This window comes from Centroberyx affinis, unplaced genomic scaffold (assembly GCF_046629955.1).
Source record: "Centroberyx affinis isolate AG114_WGS23_722 - 3 ecotype Tasmania unplaced genomic scaffold, CSIRO-AGI_Caff_v1 ptg000287l_1, whole genome shotgun sequence".
NCBI lineage: Eukaryota > Metazoa > Chordata > Actinopteri > Beryciformes > Berycidae > Centroberyx > Centroberyx affinis.
In genome coordinates, this window is record NW_027278966.1 from 319,446 (window position 1) to 339,723 (window position 20,278).

At 42.7% G+C, this 20,278-nt stretch overlaps 1 protein-coding gene and 1 non-coding gene across 2 annotated transcripts in view; one reads left to right on the forward strand and one right to left on the reverse strand.

Moving 5' to 3' along the window:
• Positions 1–634: 634 nt before the first annotated feature.
• The window catches only part of LOC139640293 (cilia and flagella-associated protein 47-like), a 56,169-nt gene continuing 36,525 nt past the window's right edge, over positions 635–20,278 (forward strand). The window contains exons 1-26 of the mRNA XM_071514481.1: positions 635–778; positions 1,319–1,476; positions 1,754–1,869; positions 2,386–2,524; positions 2,712–2,796; positions 2,933–3,073; positions 3,592–3,761; positions 5,796–5,902; positions 6,410–6,639; positions 7,128–7,332; positions 7,544–7,772; positions 8,561–8,713; positions 9,550–9,754; positions 10,008–10,104; positions 10,361–10,577; positions 11,323–11,567; positions 12,252–12,382; positions 13,220–13,342; positions 13,503–13,634; positions 13,752–13,829; positions 16,660–16,807; positions 17,114–17,196; positions 17,581–17,782; positions 18,015–18,100; positions 18,654–18,870; positions 19,862–20,072. Of these exons, the coding sequence (XP_071370582.1) occupies positions 635–778; positions 1,319–1,476; positions 1,754–1,869; positions 2,386–2,524; positions 2,712–2,796; positions 2,933–3,073; positions 3,592–3,761; positions 5,796–5,902; positions 6,410–6,639; positions 7,128–7,332; positions 7,544–7,772; positions 8,561–8,713; positions 9,550–9,754; positions 10,008–10,104; positions 10,361–10,577; positions 11,323–11,567; positions 12,252–12,382; positions 13,220–13,342; positions 13,503–13,634; positions 13,752–13,829; positions 16,660–16,807; positions 17,114–17,196; positions 17,581–17,782; positions 18,015–18,100; positions 18,654–18,870; positions 19,862–20,072 (4,052 nt within the window). The remainder of the gene's footprint in view (positions 779–1,318; positions 1,477–1,753; positions 1,870–2,385; positions 2,525–2,711; positions 2,797–2,932; positions 3,074–3,591; positions 3,762–5,795; positions 5,903–6,409; positions 6,640–7,127; positions 7,333–7,543; positions 7,773–8,560; positions 8,714–9,549; positions 9,755–10,007; positions 10,105–10,360; positions 10,578–11,322; positions 11,568–12,251; positions 12,383–13,219; positions 13,343–13,502; positions 13,635–13,751; positions 13,830–16,659; positions 16,808–17,113; positions 17,197–17,580; positions 17,783–18,014; positions 18,101–18,653; positions 18,871–19,861; positions 20,073–20,278) is intronic.
• trnad-guc (transfer RNA aspartic acid (anticodon GUC)) lies at positions 3,925–3,996 on the reverse strand. The gene has a single exon. It is a non-coding gene; the product is annotated as a tRNA-Asp (tRNA).

Genomic DNA, 20,278 nt, shown 5'->3' on the forward strand with positions numbered 1-20,278 from the left:
ACAGGGGAGGGACAACAAAGCAGGAATAAAAATGCAGGGAGTAAAAACAAGAAGAAAAATGCAAGGAATAAAAAAAGAATAGAAAAAAGAAGATGATAGAAGAAGATATTATATATACATACACATACACACACACATACAGTATATATATACAGTATATATATATATATATATATATATATATGTACGTATATAATGACTTGGACTCAAGTCAGACTCAAGTATATATGGTTAAGATTTCTATTATTAGAAGTAGTAGTTATACAACTGAACAACTTGATGTTATTTAAAAAAAAAAAAAAAAAAAGTTACTTCCTATTGAAATAGACAAAGGACCCTGGTCCTGCAGCATTGAATGTCAACGGTTGCTCCGTCCACCTGGTCTACACGAGGTTATAAAACGAGTGATCTGTCTATTTCGTCGCCTGGCAACCACATGGGCTGTCAACCTCTGTTGAGTCTGCTCAAAACGTTTCGCTAGTAACAACCAAGTTGTCTATCGGTATGCGTGCTGGCAAGTTGCTAGATTAGCAACAAAATTAGAATTAGAATTACATTTCAAGATACACGAGTTTACATTTATGAGGGGAAATATCCCAGGCGTTTAATCAATCAGTAAATAACCAAAGTTATTATGGCTGGAAGTTGTGTTCGAGTCGACCCACCGTTTGTTGAGTTCAACGATGTGAAAGTCGGGCAGGTTTACAAGACAACTGTCACGGTGACAAATGTCGGGAAAACTTCGAAGAAAATAAGACTTCAAAAGCCCACGTCAAAGGTGAACACCGTTGTGATTTGGCATGAGCTTTTAACATTGTGTTGCATGAATCTGAAGATGGTTTACAAATGTTCCCAACGTGATTCGAAATTCATTGCAAGCAAATAATTGGCAGTTAGTGTGAACATAGCGAGCTAGCGTTGACTGAAGATTAACATTGTAGGTTTGAGGCTAAATGAAGTATCTATCTATCTATCTATCTATCTATCTATCTATCTATCTATCTATCTATCTATCTATCTGTTAGGGGTCATTTAGGCCTTTTATCTTCTGTGAACAGATTCCCTCCTCTCTTCCATCTGTGCCTTTATTTCCCATTGGAAATAGGTGAATGCACAGCAGATGCTTGGATCAAACTTGATAATGATCTAAAAACTTGTATTTTTTGTGTATTTTTCTAGAGATCTTCTTCTGTTCTTGGCTATGTTGTTTGTACTGGCAGAAAAAAGGCAGAAAAGGTATTCTAGCTATGATTCTAATCACGGCCCTTATCCCTAACTCCTCCTTCCCTTGTGGTTTTTCCCTCCTCCTCTCAACCAGTTGTTCAAGTTCAGGGCCACCAGCCCAGCCATGGCAGTGGCTCCTGGTCTGTCTGTCAGCGGCTCACTGGAGTTCACTCCAGAGGGAGAGGAGGAGGTCAGAGACTGCCTGCTGCTTCATCTAGATGCACTGGAGACCATAGAGATTCCAGTGCTTGTGTAAGTAGGCTAGACATACTGATACACATCAATTATGATCAGGCATTCAGTCAGTGAGCTAGTTTGTCATTTTTTGTTGTTCATACACACATCCACACAAACATTTTGACACGTTAACTCTGAGTAATGGTTAATGTTAGGCATGTGTCAGGGTAACGGTTTGGATTAAAAATTCAGTCTCTGAGAATCTTCACAAGTATAGTAATGTGTGTATCTCTGTCCTTTGTGTTGTCTTTTGTGTGTGTTTGTGTGTATGTGTGTGTGTTTGTTCCTGCAGGTTCCCCCGGGCCTGTTCCCTCTTAATGGACTCAGTTGTCAATTTTGGCTCTGTTGCAGCTAGCAGTCAGGTGATCAGCAAACAGCTGCCTGTGACCAATCAGGGATCAGCACAAGGTAAACCAAGCATGGCCCGGTGATATTTATATTCTACTTGGGTACAACATTTTCATTTTCCAGCACGCTCACCTCATGACTCCATGAACTTTACTGAAATAAATTAAACTAAACTGTCAACTCCAGATATTAGTTGACACTGGAATAGGCATCCATCATTGGAGAGCAATGTTTTACAGCCTGAAAATGCAGTCTTGCTAGCACCCCAGTTCTTGTAGCAAAGGATCAGTCAGTTGATTTGAAAGTGCAGGGGTTAAAGGCAGGGGTAATGGTTATCTTGTTATTGTACATACTTGTTGATAATACGTACAAACCAAAGCTTAAATTTGCCTGGAAGCATCGACATCTTATCTGCACCTCTTAACTGCTGGAAAGAGCATGTCGCTTTCAACAGATTTTGTCAGTGACAAGAGGATATTATGGCTATTATAGTAAGCAGAGCCATTTATTCTCGCCATAGGATTACTGTGCAAACCCACTGAGACGTGTGTGTGTGTGTGTGTGTGTGCTTTCCAGGAATGTTTCAGGTGCAGTACAGTGGAGACCCTTCAGTCAGACTGTCACCCTGCAGTGGAGTCATAGCAGCTGGCGCCACTCAGTGGTTGAAAGTTGAACTGCGCACAGACAGACCCAGGCGGATTCAGGAGGAAGCACTGTAAGACAACTGAACTGAACTGAACTGAACTGATTGATAGCGAGGCAACTTTAAACACTGAGAGTTACCTTTTTAAGGACTAGGACACTACATGATGATGGAGTCCCCTATACAAAAGATGTCTTCCCTTGCCCCCCTCTTCCTTATTTCCCTCTCTCCTGCCCTCCTCCGCCTCCCTCTGTCCCAGGGTGAAGCTCCAGAATTGTTCCGGTGTCGTTCTCAGTATCAGGGCTGAGGTGGTGGACCAGTGCCTTGAGCTCTATGACCACCAGGTATCCCAGTAGTTCAAGTGATATTTCATTTGGGAGAACATTGCGCTCTAAGTTTACTGTGAATATCTAATGTATTTAGATAAATAAAGATATCACTGTTCACAGGAAGAAAACATAACGATGTGCCGTTTTACAGGGGGCCCCTCTGTCCTGCCTGTGGTTTGGACCTGTCTACTTTGGGACGTCCGGTGTGGAGAATGTGGTTCTGAGGAACAACGGACCCCAGGCCTGCGACTGGGTCAGCCTGCTGCAGGAAACCGCTGCTGGGACTGAGGTGGTGAGTGATGAAACATATGTTTTGTGTAATGCATGAACACATGCTTTAACATTACATTCCACCTGCATATGAAACACGTGTATTCCTCCATTGCTTAATGAACCTGAAGCTGTGCTATTATGCTGGAGCTCCACCCTCAAGTCCGTGGCTGGGTAGGTAGGAAGGAGGTAAGCAGGTGGGTAGGTAGGCTGATAGAAAGAAGGTAGCTGGGTAGGGGCATAGAAGTATAGCAGCATAACAAAATAGGTAGGCAAGTGGCTAGGTGGTATGTGAGTTGAAAGGAAAAAATATCTATGTAGCAAAGTAGGTACGAAGGTGGGGAACTAGGCAGGTAAATGGGGGGTGTGTGGGTGGGTAGGCAGTTGGGTTAGTAGACTGGTAGGTAAATAGAAATATATCTTAATGAATAGTTTGTAGATTGGTAGGGAAAAGCTAGGAGTGTGGATTGATTGGGAGATGGATAAGTAGGCGATTGTACTGAACTTAAAAAACACAATGAGACTGTGACTCTGATTAAGGGTACGGACCTCCAGAAGAGCACAGATGCCACACTGCTGGGGAGGATGGAGAGCGGCAGCGTGGCCACTCAGGACGCCTCCCAGGTCTTAGTGTGTGTCCCAAACCAGGGTCGACTTGGACCGTATGATAAAACCACCCTGGCAGTACGCTTCAGTCCTTTCTGCAAGAGGTAGTGTGTGTACATGTCTTACAAAAGTCTTAACTTTAATTGTGTGTCCAAGTATAAGTATCCAATGGCCTCAGTATTCATGTTAAAGGAATAGCCACGTAAAGGATAGCTATAGTACAAAGATCATTTACACAGATCAGGTGAAAAAAATGAAAACGTAACCCTCCCCGTCGGGGAATCGAACCCCGGTCTCCCGCGTGACAGGCGGGGATACTCACCACTATACTAACGAGGAATCGGGTGAACGTGAAGCTAGAACAAAAGCTTATAAATGGTGTTAATTCTCCGTGGTTCCACCGCTGACAAGCTACGAATGCGGTATATTTTCTTCAGCCAATACTTCCCCATACCGATTTCCATATATCTATCCTCTGTGGTAGCTATAAAACACCACGGATGCATTTGTTTTACCTAAAACTCCCTAAACCGATTTCCATTCATTCCCTATGGTAGTGCTAAAATACTACGGATGCGATATACGTTTTGGCCACAGCGCCACAAAAGAGATACTAAAAAGTAGCTACACGTTTTCAAATCCGTTTCAAGTTCCGACCCAGCAATCTGATTTGTCAACTAGACATTTAAAACGTGATCAAATCAGCATAACAGCACACCTAGCCGTGCTCATCACTAAAAATATTGCGCCGCCATATATTATTATACAATATATTTAAATATAACTCTGTTCAGCCTTGATGTTACTAGACGCTCTGGCATCCTCCATCAACTGTGCCGATGAGTCGATGACACGGCGCTACTAGCTTAAAAATAAATGTGAAGTTGGCGGACGTAGTAGCTAAATCTGTCCATAGAAAAGTTATTTTTTCAACAGATATCTTAGTTACAACAAGATTGAGCTAGCAAGGCAGTTTTGTGTTTATATGTGTGGTATTTATTCAGTTTGGGAAATCCCACGAGCTCTAGAAAGTATTAGCTCAAGTTGGCTGGCTGACTCAACAGGGACTAGAAATCGTCTCTGTTGCTAGGTCGTTACTAAGGGTCGGCCTACTTGCTGGAGTAGTAAACTAGGTTCCATTACATAGGAGTCTACCGACGTGACTGGTTGTTTTCAAGTTATTAGTTAGCCCCCATGTATTTCTAGTAAAAAGTTTTTTTTATTTTGAGAGCGAATTGCCCAACAATATGAATACATTTTGATTATATATTTTATTTTGTTGGTAACCGTTGTATAACTTAATCGCAATATTACACTCGAGGGTGAGCTCACCCTCGAGTAATATTGCTTAATTGATCATCTCAATATGGTTATAACGAAAAAACATTTGAAATGTGAAAATTACAATTTAGGATCGCATTATTAGTCGGTCGGATCACATTGTTGGGCGGTAGGTCAGTCGCTCTTTTCGCCACTTTATGGTCACGTGGGTGAAAGTATGCCGAAGGGAGTTAGATTGCAGACTTAATCGGGAGACTAGAGTTCGATTCCCGCAGAGACGCAAAATTCAACGTCGCGGGGCTGTTAGACTCTTACTTGTTTATACAGTACATCGTTTCTGATACATAGTCATGCTAATAAAGTACTTGAATTGAGAGAAAGAGAGAAAAGGTGAGCTGTGGGAGAGAAAGTGGCAATGAGAAAATATCTGATTTTGCATTCGTGAATAGAATGCTAATGATGTTGAACTGCCAACTTTGTTTGGCTACTTAAGTTTCATTTTGTTTTGTTAATCTTGCAACAGATTGATGTGTTTGGAATGTAAGCAATTCATCCATTGTGGTAGTCTACTATATTTAACGTAGTTTGCAAGTGAGATCCAGCGTATGAGCAGGAAGCTGGAGCGAAACTAAAGGCTCTTTTTGACCAAAGTATAAAAGCATACTGCAATACTTCCTCATCAAATCCTAATTAATTCCAAATAGGATATTATCCTCTCCTGAGTCAATGAGCACTGTAGGGAGCAGTGTAGCGAGCAGAAAGTGAGTTTTTATTCCAGTTAGGTAAACATTATGCCATGTCTAGTGTTTGTTTCAATTTGAGTAAATTACTATAACCTTAGTTGCTGTCTCTTTTAGACCCGCTGAAGAGAAGAAGCGTGCTTACTCAGCCAGCCGGCAAGATTACTCTCTTTTCCTGCTGTTTGAGTCTGTGGGAAGCAAACATGGCTTCACACACCACAATGGTACTCTCACACACACACACTCATACTCATATTCATATTCACTCATTTACCTGCCCACATCTGTAAACATATCTGCTGCTTTGATGCTGTTGCAAGCTGACCCCCACTCCCAGGCGTTGAGCCTCTTAATCTGATTACTTTTGTGAGCTAAAACTCAGCTATAGTTTTAATATGCTAAAAATAAACTAATTTTACAATGATAGTTTTGAACTCAATGCTATCCACTGCCATCACAGTAACAGAACTGACATGTTTTAATGTACTTCCACAGACAAGGAGATGTGGGAAATGACTTTTTAACTGTGGCACCTGTGATGATAGGGTGTCTCCTAGTGGCGTAAAGAACTATTGCAGCTCATATATTGCCTGTCATTGCATACTTCTGAACTGCTTCTGCACTGTTGTAAGCCAGCAGTGCACTGACATAACAAAGACCATTTAATCAGTATAGTTAATATCACACTGTTGTCACTTTGATGCAGGTTGTCTGTTTTTTTCTCTCCTTAGGCAACAGCAGTGTGGAGCTGGCGGTGACAGGCACAGGCCTGCCTGTGTCTCTGGTGCCCAGTCCCTCTCAAAGCTTCAACTTCCTCAGTTGTGTGAGAGGACAGCGCGTGGATCTGCTGTGTGTGCTGAAGAACCTCTGCCCCCAGCTTCCCGTCAACTTCCGCTTCCGCAAGGCTGCACATTTCACCACAGAGCCCTCGGCAGGCACCATCGACCCCGGGCAGTGCCAGGTAAAGATGTTGACCGATTGGTGGAGCAGTAAATGTGAAATAATCCCTATGATAAAAAGGGATAGTCCCAGTCCTCACCTCTTATTGGCTGACTCCTCTTTAAGTAGTGGCAAAATACCCGGAAAATGCAAAACTGCTCATTTAAATATTAATCCGCTACCCATGCAAGAACTATATCGCTTGGTGGAAGAACTGTAATTATTTATTTTGGGGGTTTTCATTTTGGGGTTATTATTGTATTGTTATATTTTTATTATATAGTCAATTATAAAAAATAGATTTATTGAACATTTGCTTTCTTTTTCATTACAATGGTGTTTTACCCGCCATATTATAAAATGAATTAGCTGCTTGAGGCTGTGTATTACAGTGATTTTAGAACAGCTAAGAGGTGTTGTTAGGCATGAAGTGGAGACACAACCTCTCTGTCTTTCTCTGTGCTGCTCATGTATGATCTGTGTGTGTGTGTGTGTGTGTGTGTTTCCCAGGACGTGGTTTTGTCTTTCACTTCACATCAGCAAGGGAGTTTCCAGGTGCGTCAGAAGCTAGATGTCTTAGGTGATGTCGTTCGGCGGAGGAGCGACGACACTGCTGATGATGTTACAGGACTTCGCAGCTTCCACACCATCACTCTCCACCTGTCGGCTGTCTGCTGCAGTGAGACCACACACCCCGAGCCAAAACTAAATCCCGGTGAATAATAAAAAGAGTGCTGCTCGCTTCAAAGGGAACATCTGCCCTGAAACTGAATACTGTTTAATGTGCCATTTCAGTGTTTCACATACGTTCATTCAGCAGTACTAATTGCTCTAAAATTTTTAACCACTAACATGCTGGTCCTGTTCTGTTTAATCACATGATTTTAATGCATTTATGTGCCCTGCTTTGATTGGCTGACTCGCAGGCATCACTCCAGCTGTGACTAATCCCACCGGGTTGCGGCCTCATGTTCGGTCCTGTGAGCTGGCTCAATACGGTGGGAAGGTGCGTGCCGCGGTGCTCAGCGCCGCCAAAACACGACTCCACACACATCGCAGGGGGAGGAGCCAAAGCGTGGCGGGGGAGGAGCTTGTGGCCTTTCCCAACGACCGAGCCGCCAGCATCAGGCCTGCCTCTCCACACACACAATACAGGTGAAAGGTGGAGAAACACACACACACAAAATTACAGACACAGTACAGGTCAGGTTGGCAGCAAATTTGTGCATTGGAATGAAACAGCCCTCTTAGTTCAACTGATAATACTTTTTTCTTCATGTGGTGAACTCAGAAGTAGTCTACAAGTAGTCTTTGTGAATTTGCCAATCACTGGGAAATGGCTCGTATCCTATGTGAGTGGCTGATCACCAAAAACAATGAGTATGTGTTTTCCCAGAGCAGGGCGAAGGCATAAAAAATGTTTGTGTGCAGCACCCCACAAATGCAACAAATTGAAATTGCCCAAGAAAGAAGAAGTAGACATTCTTCATTTTGAAGCATGAATTGTCCTTAACACTCCTTTTAGGATGACTATAATCACATTTCAGTATGGTAATAAAAAATGTTAGTCTGGAGCCATGACACAGACATATTGACATACACTCACACACACACAATAATAAGTGTTAGTGCCTCTCTGAGTGTTTGTCTGGCCCCATCAGTTTATTTCAATTTGGTAACAGTAGTAGTTGGATGTGGAGGGAGTTTGATTTTGGGTCCAGTTAGAAAGTCACCAGCTTATTTCCAGTTAGCTTCTTATGACATAAAGATATATTTAAACATCGATCCTATATTTGTTTGTTTGGTTTGTTTGTTTCTGTTTGTCATTTTGTAATAGTGGTAAAAGCCTCTAGCTGTGGGGGGCCACCATTTCTGTGGGATATATGGGAAGCACTGCTTGTCTTTGTGTGTTTCCCCAACACTCCTCTGCCTATCCCACTCAGGACCATTTTCACTGGTGTGAGACGCTACCGCTATGTGGACCCCGACTATGCCTTCACTGAGGAGGAGGAGCAGCAGAGACAGAGACATGAACAGATCTACATGGACTTCATCAAACAGCTCAGACAAAGTCGCCTGCAGAGCATGATGGACAGGTGGAGTTTGATATTTATGTCCTCACTGTCCTGGCATGATAATAATTGCTGATGACTAATTTCTTACTTGGATTTGGATTGTGCTGAGGCCACAAGTCTGTGATAAAACCTGTGGCCATTTAATATGGGGCAGTGACTCTAACCATTAGGCCACCCTGACACCTACATGCTGATCCATCACGGAGCCTCACAGCTGCATTTCTTGAAATATGAGTTGGAACCCAAAACAGAGCCAAGTAAGAGTCAGTTTAAATGAGCCAGGGTCCTGGGAAGGTGAAAAGTAGACAATTTGAGTTGCGGTCTGAAACATAACTCATTCACTCACTCAGCCAGTTTTGCAAGTGGGGTGTTGGCAATGGCAGTGTTAACACTTCAATTAGTTAAATTATCTTAACAGTGTGTCAAAAAGATGTGTGTTGGACAGTTGTACTTTTCAAATTTTAAATCTTTTTCTGTTTGTGGATAGGATAGAGCGAACGGTGTGAAGATAGATTTGAGTTATAGTCATCAAAAAGTCCTAACATATATCTCCATCTTTACAGCACTACCTTTTATGTTGTGTTATTTTCAATGGGAAGAAGGCACTGCCATCTCTGACAGCACTGAGCACAAGACATCATTTTAGCAGTCAGAGCATCAGGTGCTGAAAGAAATATTTCAACTTCAGCAAAAGAGTGCTGCACTTCAAATTGGTTTTCACTAGTCAGTCACGCAGCAGCAGCTGGAGCCACGGCTAGCGTTTGACCTAAGCTTCTGCTGATCCCTGCCAGTTCAAAATGAGATGTGCGGGGAACACAGGGCCTTAAAGCGGGTTCTCTGCTGTTTCTGGTTGCTAGACGGCAGGGGAAAGTGGAGGACGAGGTGGACATCGGGATTGTTCCGGCTCAGGGTCTCGTCCCTCCTAATCTCCTCCTTAGGGACCTGGAGACTAATAAGATCCCAGAGACCAAGCCAGGTCGGTGTAGCAACACTCCACCAGCAACCAACCGCAGCTGTACGCTAGACATGGCGTCCGTCGCCTGGCAGGTTAGCAACAGTCAGGTGAGATCCAACATGGTGTAAAGAAAGATTATTTAAGTTACCTATGTAGATTTGATTTTGTAAAAAGTAAGTAACAGCCATTAACACTAGATTTTATAGTCTCTTTAGGCTGCTTTAAATCAGCATATGTCATTATTTTCCTTCCTTGCTGCTTTGGGTGTGAAATTTACCAGTCTATCATCAACCAGAAGGGATTTGCCTCAAGAAGATTTGTCTATTTCAGTCACCCCTTTATCTCTTGCATTCTCTCTAGGTGACAGAGGTAATGCATGCAGTTCCCTCTACCAGCCAGGAGGTGGCAGACTGCAGCAGGACTCTCACAGCTCAGGAGCTCTGCCAAGTAGTTTTAGGTGAGGGCTTAATTTCATAGAGACGTATCAGTTACTGCAATGGCAAAAACAACAACAGCAACAACAAAAGTCTACAATACAAGTTTTCCCTAGAGGATAAGGGTCATATTTCAGATGGGGACCTGGGGCATCCCAATTCAAAAACAATTAATTTAAATAAATAAAAAATTCTGTCTAATGAGTATATAAAATATAATAATAGGAGTTTGTGTGCCATTTTTGAAGCTTCAAATTCCCCTCTCTCCTTACTCATAAGGCCCATTGTTGGTGGACTACGGCGAGGTGTGTGTGCAGTCGGTGTGTGTTCAGAGGATGAGGCTGGCCAACCATCTGTCAGTGTGCGTCTGGGTGCAGCTGGAGGTGGACTGCCCCGAGCTGCAGGGCTCCTCACCCCTCTCCCACGTTCTGCCACCCATGTCCCGCACCACCCTACCCCTGATGTTTCAGAGCACCAAGCTGGGCTACTTCTACAGGTTGGTGATTGAAGGAGCTCAACACAGTTTTCGTTGTGTTGACAAGGTTAAAGGATGGTGAGGACAAATTTAAGCTGCGCTAGGTATGATTATTATGTAAAAATAGACCCAACTTATCAGCCTAAATCCGACACGAAGTGATGAATCAAAATGAGAGTAAGATACAAACTGCCTCCTACATATCAATGCGAGCGCTCCGTCCAGAGAAAACTGGACTCACCAACGTTGGGTCTTTTGCATCTCTCATGCCTTTGATATCCTTTGGTATAAAGTGATCACAGACTGGCTGGGTTGGGAAACATAAGTGCGCTGTATGCTGTTTACTGACATCACATTACACGATTTCAAATTTGGCATCATAGTTTTTTTTCAGACATTTCCTCCCAACAGCCTGATCTAGGAAATGTTTAAATGAAATCTCATAAGGTACATCCAATGTGTTTGCACAGTAGGTGTTTTCATTACAATAGCACTTTGCATTTTAGCTATTTAGCTGCCAGTCTTATTGAATAACGTGCAATATTCAAGTGTGTGTTTGTCTACCACAATTCTATAAGGTCCAAAGGTCCAGAGGTCATCACAAGTATAGTATCAGAAAATGACTTTTGGGGACGTTTTTGCTGCTCCTCACTAAAATACTTATTTCATGGTTACAGTAGAGGTGCAGGGAATGAATATCAATGGAATGTGTACAGCAGCATAAATATGCATAAGTTTGTTTGTGTGTGTTGCTTCTTTCCCCCAGACCCGTCTCCTACTCTGTGAACCAGCAACACATTGGTCAGGTGGTGGTCCAGGCTAAGGTCGTTCCCGTGGTTCTGGAACTGTCCGCCACCCAGCTGGTCCTCGGCCCCTCCCCCTCCCTGCTGGCCCAATCAGGATACAGGAGCTCCATCACCCTTAGAAACCACCGTAACCATGCAGCCGACTTCACTTGGCGGCCGGTCGTCACAGAGAGAGGGATCCTATTCTCCGTTCGACCAGCTACAGGTGCTACAGCTGCAGCTCAGTTTTACTGCATTGCTTTTTTATTGGATAGCGTGCAGTAGAGGGTAACAGAGAAGATTGGGGGAAAGAAATACAAAGGTCATGAAAGGCCAGATTCAAACCGACAGTGTTGACGGGCCATCAACATGTCCCAGTCAAGTGTATTTTTTAACTGTTTTCAGACCCAGACCCAGATGTTGAATTCAGTCCAGCTGAAACACACTGTAGTTTGACCTCATGACTTGGCCAGAGTATGAGAGGAACCAGTCTGCAGGGTTTTCTTTCAAACTGGGACAGAGAGACGCTGTGTCTCACTGTGAATTTTCAACATACTGATGTGGTATTTCCAATCAGTCAACCCATGTTGGTCGCTGAACCCTTGCGAGAGCCCAGGGAGAGTGTTGTCCCTGGGGTTGTATTGTGTGTAAATGTGTTGACATTTTCAAAGCCTGCTGTCAAGAGAGACATTTGTCCTCCCTCTCTTCCTCTCCCTCTGTCTCATTTCCTCCCCTCATCCATTCTCCTTCTCATATTTGGTCTCTCTTTCTGTTTCTCTCCATGACCTTTATTGTGAATAAGAATTTCTAATTAATTCATTTGCCTGGTTACGTAAAGCTTAAATACAGATAAAATCGACCTGGTTAAATAAAGGTTGAATACAACAAATCTCTGCTCCCCCCTCCCCAGGTACTGTGGAGGCGTTGAGGGAGTTGGACTGTGAGGTGGTGTGGCAGCCGTCCTTTTCCTCTCCTCCAGAGGGAGACTTTGACCTCTGTGTCCACGAAGGCAACACGCAACGCCTGCACTGCATCGCCAAGGTCTGTGTCCAACTTCGGGAAGGTTAATTTTGTGTGATCTACTCTTGCTTATTACTTGTGGGCTTGGATAGCTCAATGGGTAGAGCATGGCTTTGAAGGAATCATCCACCTTAAAAAAACAGCTATTGGCAATGTATCATCTCTTGGCCTATTTTGTTGTTTGGTGCTGTAGTTTTCTTATTCCTGCAGATAACTGGTCGATGATGTGACATCACCTCGAGGTATCTCTGGCGCAACTACAATGGCATTTTATAGCCGAAAATTTTTCAGCTATCTAAAACATCAATGACAAACATCAGGTTTTAGTGTCAGTTCCTCAGAATCAAAGAGCAACAGCTTCTTTCAAAACTAGATTTCTTTCTATCCATCGTAGAAGAGGCAGAGATACCAATTTCTCCATTGACAGCAGTGTCAACAGTCCATAATGCAGTGCAGCCATTTTGTATTTGAGTAATGTCGCTTTTTCTTTTTTTCTCGACTGGGAAAACTCTCACTCTCGCTCTTACAATGCCGCTATCATGATTGCTATCCCTCTCTCCACCTTCACCTATAACCAACGGCTGAATGCAACAGGTTCATTCCTGTTCTCTGGAGATTTATCAGAAGTCATTCTGGGAAAGGCAGGAAATCACTAACTGAAGTAGAAGAGAATGAGGCAGGATTCATCACAAAATAACTCCTGGAAAGCACTGAACATCACAGACTGATGATATATAACAGTGTAAGAGTCCGAGGGTGGATTTTTCCTTCAACGCTGCCAAAATGTGTTAATCCAATGCCCCCCTTTGCTTTTTCTCTCTCTTTCTCTCCATCTATCTCTCTCTCCCCTCCTCTCAGGTTGGGTCCACCAGTGTCCAGCTGGCAGAGAGACACCTGACGTTTGGATCAGTGCCTCTCAACATGCCCTCCATCAGAACCGCTGTCTTACACAACACTGGGCAGAAACACACCTACTACCAGGTGCACACACAAACACACACACACACACACACACAAAAACAGAAACTATTTCACGCACTCATGTTGTTGTAACAGGTGCAGTGCATTTGTGTGTTTTGTCTGTGCATGTATCTGTGTGCAAATGTGTGTGTATGTGTGTGTTTGTGTGTGTGTGAGGCAGGTGCTGGATGTGTGCCCTCTGCCAGGCATGGTGGTGAGTCCATCTGAGGGCATGGTGCCAGTGGGGGGGCAGGCTGCGCTCAAGATCCACTTCAACCCTGATGCTGTCATCAAATTTGACACCAGTGTGGAGGTGGGAGGAAGAGAGAGAGAGGGAGAGAGGGATTTGTCTGTTTATTTGTGTGTGTGTGTGTGTGTGTGTGTGAAAGAGAAAAACGAATATACACAAACTGTGTTGTGTGTATTACAGATAGCTCTGAAGAATATGAAGTCCATTGAGCTCAGAGTGGGTGGATCAGTGGAGCCGCCAAATGTCGACATCAGTGTGGTGAGTTTCTATGTGTGTTTACATTATATGTGTCTGCACACACTGTTTTCTCTGTATTCATTCACAGGTCAGCAGCCACAGCAAAGAACATTGCCACCACTGCTAGAAAAAATGGAAATTACAAAACATGATAATGTAGTCCCAAGTGTAAAACTATTTATTACAATTAATGCTTTTATCATAATTAAAGCTATTATGTTAAATATGGATTATAACTCACATTAGAACCAAGGATGTGGGTCCAAAAACAAGATGGCCACAGTGGTAGCAAGATGATAGCCTATATGGAATGTTAAAAAAATAAAAATAAAATCTGACATATATATATGTTATCATGTACATTATCTTGTATGTAATCTTTTCAATAAAGTCTTGTGCAAATAATAGGATTATTCAACCGCTAGGCTAATCAAAGGCCAAAAAGGTTGAGAAACATGGGTCCACAGGAGGGAACAGATTCACCAGTGAATTTTCCAGCTGACAACCTACAAGTGAAAACCTGCTATTTCTAACCTCAACATTATGCGCAGAAATAGCTCATTTGTTTTAATGATGCACCATGAAACATGTCCTGCCCATTAGAAACAACGAGCAAAAGACTAAAGCATAAAATCTAAAAGACTAAAAACCTTGTTCAGCTCTTATTCTGTTGATTCAGCAAGTCAGGGGAAGATCAACTACACATTCCCTTGAGTAATGGAAGGTTCTGCTTTTCCTCAGTACTCTTTGTTCCTTAACTTCTCTCAGATAAGCAGCTTTTAAAGGCCCACTCCGTGATCCAGATGTAAATGAAAAGGTAGCCCCACCACTGAAATCTCACACAGGACAGGACTTTTGGCATTCTCTGATTTAAAAAAAAATAAAAAATTTTACAGTATGACAGCATAACACGAGGGATGGACAAAATGAAAGAAAAGGAAGGAAAAAATAACAAACTACAGGCTAAATATCAATAATGTAATAAGGAGTAGGGCCATCTTTTGTCCTGGACTATGTGTAGTGGGACATTGGGACATTTTTCAAGAAGAAAAACGTTTCTTTGAAAGATGAAGGAGGTGGAAATGAGAACTTCCTGTAAAGGTTAAATGATGTTTAGATCTGGTGATTGCTGAGGCCATGGAAGGCGTTTGACTTCATCCTGGTGCTCATAAAACCACTCTTGAATTTGTTTATAATTGTGTATCGGAGCATTATCATCTTGGAATATGGGAACATCATGAGGGAACAATGTTTGCACCCTAGGGCCTCATGTTCCTTTATTGTTACACAACCACGCAGAGCGTTCATCAGACCTAATGAGTCCCACAAGGTGGCTACTCATACCATGAAAGATCCACCACCAGTTGACAACAGATATTGTGAGCTGAAGGCATCTTTTGGCTCTCTCCAAACGTAAACCCATTTGGATGTGGGCAAAATGGTATAAGATGCCTCATCAGCTCATATTACTTTTTTCATTGCTCAGGGATTCAGGTTTTATGCTCCTTGTTGCTTTGAAAACTCACGTATAAAAGTGGTGACTATCCGGCCTCCATTAAAGCTGACACCTGTGTAACTGCCTTTGTAATTGTTACTTCAAAGTTTAAGTCCTTTTTCATGTAGTTTTCATAATTTTGTCCATCCCATGTTTTGAAGATGTGAAGGGTTTGTTTACATTGTAATATTTTGTTGGAATTGTGGTGTAATGAACCAGTGCCTTGATTTATGATGGATTTAATTTTGAAAAAGCTTATTTTTTCATATCCCTATCAAAAGTCTACTGGATATGAACATACCCCAAAATTCTGATGATTAATAAAATTTTGGATTGGGGTTTTAAATCAGCCCAGCGTGTGATGATGGAGCCTGGGGCACTGTAGCTTGAAATGGACTGCTGGATCATCTGCATGTTTTACATCCTGATTCCCATGGAGGTGATAATACCTTGGCTCAGTAGATGTAGCAAGTAGAAGAGAAGGGGAGGGGAGTTGGGGATGGTGAAAGTAGGGAGGAAAATAAATTGCATATGTGTGTGAATGTGTGTGTGTTCGGGAACAGCAGGGGGGTTGCAGCTTTGAAGGAAATGGAGTCAAGGAGGTGCTGCTTTCATACCTCTCTTGTAGTTTAAAGTGGCAAATTACTCTTTCTCTTTCATTTTTCTCATCTGTAGCTGTGGAGTCACAGAAACGCAGACTTTTCTTGGCAGGAAGTGATTCTTAAATTGTTCTCTCAAACTTCAAGAGAGCTATATGTAGATAAGTTGTCTCACTCAAACTTAATAGATAAAAGGAATGCAGCGACTTCTCAGTCAATTCTTTGATCTCCTTGACTCTTTGATTAAGTCGTCATTGCGCAATGAAAAGATTGGTAGCATATATATAGCAGCTTTTCTAAAAACATAAATGACAGGTAATTAAATGCCAATCCAGTTGGCTTGCCCACCAGATATAGACTAATTAATAAAAAGCACAAGAGCGCACTAGTGCATCATTGTGTGCGTCCTGGAAAAAACATTTAACTTTCAATATGAGTGACTTGTTTTTTATGCTGTGTTGAAAAGTGCCATTTTTTTTTAAGTTAGTAGCCAAACATGTCATTGTCCATCTTAAAAATAATTCCTGTGCAATAGAGACTGCATTCACCTATTTGGTCCTAGTTTCTGTGTTCCTCAATAGTTTTTTTCTCCCTCTCTCTTCTAAACTTGACCTCTACTTCCTCTCTTTCTCTCTCACTCCCCCTTTCATCTCTTTTTATCTGAACTCTTCACCTCCCATCCTTTCCATTTCTTTCTCTCTCTCTTGCTCTATCACTCTAATCTACTTTCCTCCTGTCTCTTCCTCCCTCCTTTCAGTCCCACTTCCAATTCTACGGGGTCCATGCCGGTTCTCGGCGAGCGATACCATTCGCTCTGACAAACCGCTCGCTGGCCGCGGCCCGGGTCACCTTTGACCTGTCAGAATATACCGACTTCACCCTCCGCCTCCCCCGGCCCTCAGCAGGTACATATGTAGTATTTCCCATGGGTTTTGATGTTATTTATGGGGGCCGCTGGCAGAGGTGAGGGGTCAGAAAAGACTATCTGTACATGCAACACATGAAGTAGTATTATTATGTTATTGTGACAGTTTGGGAAATCTATTTGTTATATGCATGGGGAACACTAGACTGTCATTGAATGCTGGTAATATTAGTTTTGTTTACACCACTGAGACATACAGTATACAGTATAGTCATGTAGTTTGTTGTGTTTCAGCTTGTGTGTACTTTTGTGTTAGTTTGTGCTTGTGGGTGTGTATTGTCAGGAGCAGAGCAGGAGCCAGGAGTGAGTGTTGTGGAGCTCCAGGGCTACGAGACAGTGGACTGCTCCCTGGTCTTCTCCCCCACCCAGGTGAGACCTTGACCAGCCTCACCTAGATAGGTAGGTATATTAGGTAGGTACTGTAGGTCGGTAGGTATTTAAAAAATCTTCCAAAAAGGAGAGAATTTACATTGATTTGAATCAATAATTTGACCCAGCTATGGTTTAGACAATGGTGTTTTGTATTTCAGGATAATCTCTCTAACAAAGTAGTAAAAAGTCCACAAGTTGGAGATCTAGCTTCTTTTCATCTTAGGGCTTGGACATGTTTGTTCCCAGATTAAAAAAATAATATGCTTACGATTTCTGCATATGCAAATGTGGTACATTAAAATATATCAGTGACAAAGACAAGGAATGTCAAAGAAATGACAGACTGAACACGGATTATTGGATGTGTTTGTCTCCCTGCAGGTGGCAGGCTATGACTTCAACCTGCCAGTGATGGTCAACGGTGTGAGATGTCCCACTCCTCCTCCTTCTCTTCTCCCCACTCCCCCCTCCTCCTCCTCCTCCACCCCCTGCTCTCTGTCGGCCGGCAGCAGGAAACATATCGTCACACCACGCCCCCGGCCCGTCACCATGGCGATTGGGTCGCGACGTGTACAGGCCACAGGTGAAGTCATTGACATTGAGTTGGAGTGTGTGTGTGTGTGTGTGTGTGTGTGTGTGTGTGTGTGTGAGAGAAAGAGAGACATCAATATTTTAACTACCTTAATGGAAATTGGAATTAAATTGAAAATAGAACTGAAATGCTGTTAGATTTGTGTGTGTACTGAACAAATTGCAAACATGGCACTAGATTCAGGTAGCTTTTTTATACTATTTTCTATTTTAAATGGTTTTAGTGCTGTGTGCCCCATTGGAAATGTCCCCCTCCAGCCTCCAGTTCCACGTGGAACCTTTGGCTCCACAGTCTGATGCTTACACTCAGGTATCAATTTATTGCCTCCATTCATCCCTACCTTTTTCTGTTATTTCCTCCTTTCCTTTCCTCCCTCCTTCCATCTTGCTACTTCCATTCTTACCGTTCTTTCTTGCTTCCTTCCACCCTTCCTTCCTTCCTTCCATCCTTTCTCCCTTCATTTAATCCTTCTCCTCGCCTTCCCTCTCTCTCCTCCCCGCCCTTCTTTTCTCCTTTCCATTCCTCTTTTCTCCTCTGATTCTTTCCATTTCAAATCCACCTTTCACTGCTGTCAGTGAAATATCGTCTTGTGGTGTACACTTTCTTACTGAACCACTTTCTGAGATACATGTAAAATTATTCTTTGTTTCTTTCTTTTATTTATTAGCTTCTGTGTTTCGGTATTCTAGGATTCTTGTCAGTATCTTTCTTTCTTTCTTTCTTTCTTTCTTTCTTTCTTTCTTTCTTTCTTTCTCCTATTTACTCTCCAACTCTTTCTTCCTGCCTTCCTTCCCCAGTCAAAGAACAATAAACACGCCACTGCACATCCATCTCCCTCTTTCCTCTCTCTCTCCCTCCCCAGACAGTGGAGCTGAGGGCAGTGTGCGTGGAGAGTGTGTGTTGGCGTAGTGTGGCTGGGGAGAGCGTGCACTGGTGGTTTGACTGCAGTGCAGCAGCGCTAACAGCAGGGGGCAGAAGAGAGGAGCAAGTTTTCACGGTGTCTCCATCATCGGGGAGTCTGGGGCCCGGTCAGACCGTCTGCCTGGCGGTCAGCATGAAGCCCGAGGCTGTCAGGATAGGTCAGAGATGATTGGAAACACACACACACATACACACACACACACACACACACACACACACAAACACATTCAATTTCTCTCACATACACACATGCTCAGACCACACCATGACAATAAATATCACTTTACCTCTCTCTACCACACACACACCAGGAAGAAAACAACAACATATCACTCAGACTTATACAGCATAACACCTCTCAAAAGCATTTCACTTTCAAGAATAGGACAAAAATTAAAAATGAATAGTAAGTAAAAAAACAAAACCAATTAAACTAAATTAAAATAGTATTTAATAAAATAATGGCCTCATTCAGTTTAGACCGTTAAGTCATGGATTCTTAATATTTTTCAGTGAGGGACCCTATAATGAGGAATTTGGTTTCACCATGGGGCCCAAGCTCTTAAGAGAATACTTAATCTTGTCATGTGGAGAGCCACCAGAAACAGGCCAGTGGTCCCTTTTGGGGTTTGACCCATAGTTTTAGAAAGAATGCTGCACTGCCTCATCCCTACACAGGGTTTAGAGATGAGACTCTGTCTGAAGACTCATACTGCTTCCAATTTAGGATGCACTTTGATTGGATTTCATTAGGTGACATTTAAAGGATCACTGGGGGGAAACTGGGTCATTACAGCAGCAAATACATTTAGATAAGGATATAAATAGGAATATAAAAAATACAATACAAATACAACAAATACAAATTATTACAACGCAAAGAATGTGTTAATAGAACATATTGAGGATAAAGTCTGCGTCATGCGACACAGAACTCATCTTGGCTTGAAGAAGTAAACTACCTCAGAGCATTTTTAAATGTAATCCCATTGGAATGCCATGTCAATACCATCTGTGCCTACATATGCTGATGTTGTAAAGTAAAGCATAGATAGTTTTTGTTTATATCTGTTGCATATGGTTTTTAGGAAGTATACACTGACTATGAGCTTTTAGATGCAACCTGAGTGCTTTGTTTTCCTCTCTTAGTGTCTGGCAGAGTGACCCAGCTGTCCCTCCCTCTCTACCTGGGGGAGGAGGGAGGAGAGGAGGGGCGTCACCCCTACCGGGAGCTGTCAATCACCGTCAACCTCCACCTCCCCAACATCACCATCCTCCCCCCTCGAGTCCTCCTCACCCCAGTTCCTCTGGATGGCAACGCCACAGCTACTGTCACCCTGCTGGCTTCAGGATATCCTAGGTTGGGCTACACACACACACACCAGTGTTTTATGCTCACACCTGGCCCTGATCCAAGATCAGTTCCAGTAAGTGTTACAGTTTACAAATGCCTCGTATTTGGATATTTACATCATCACATATGGACAATAGTGCTGTAATTGCAAATGTAGTGTCAGTTTTTTGGGTGGGCTGAGCAACAATGATGATGAATTTTTATTGTATTTA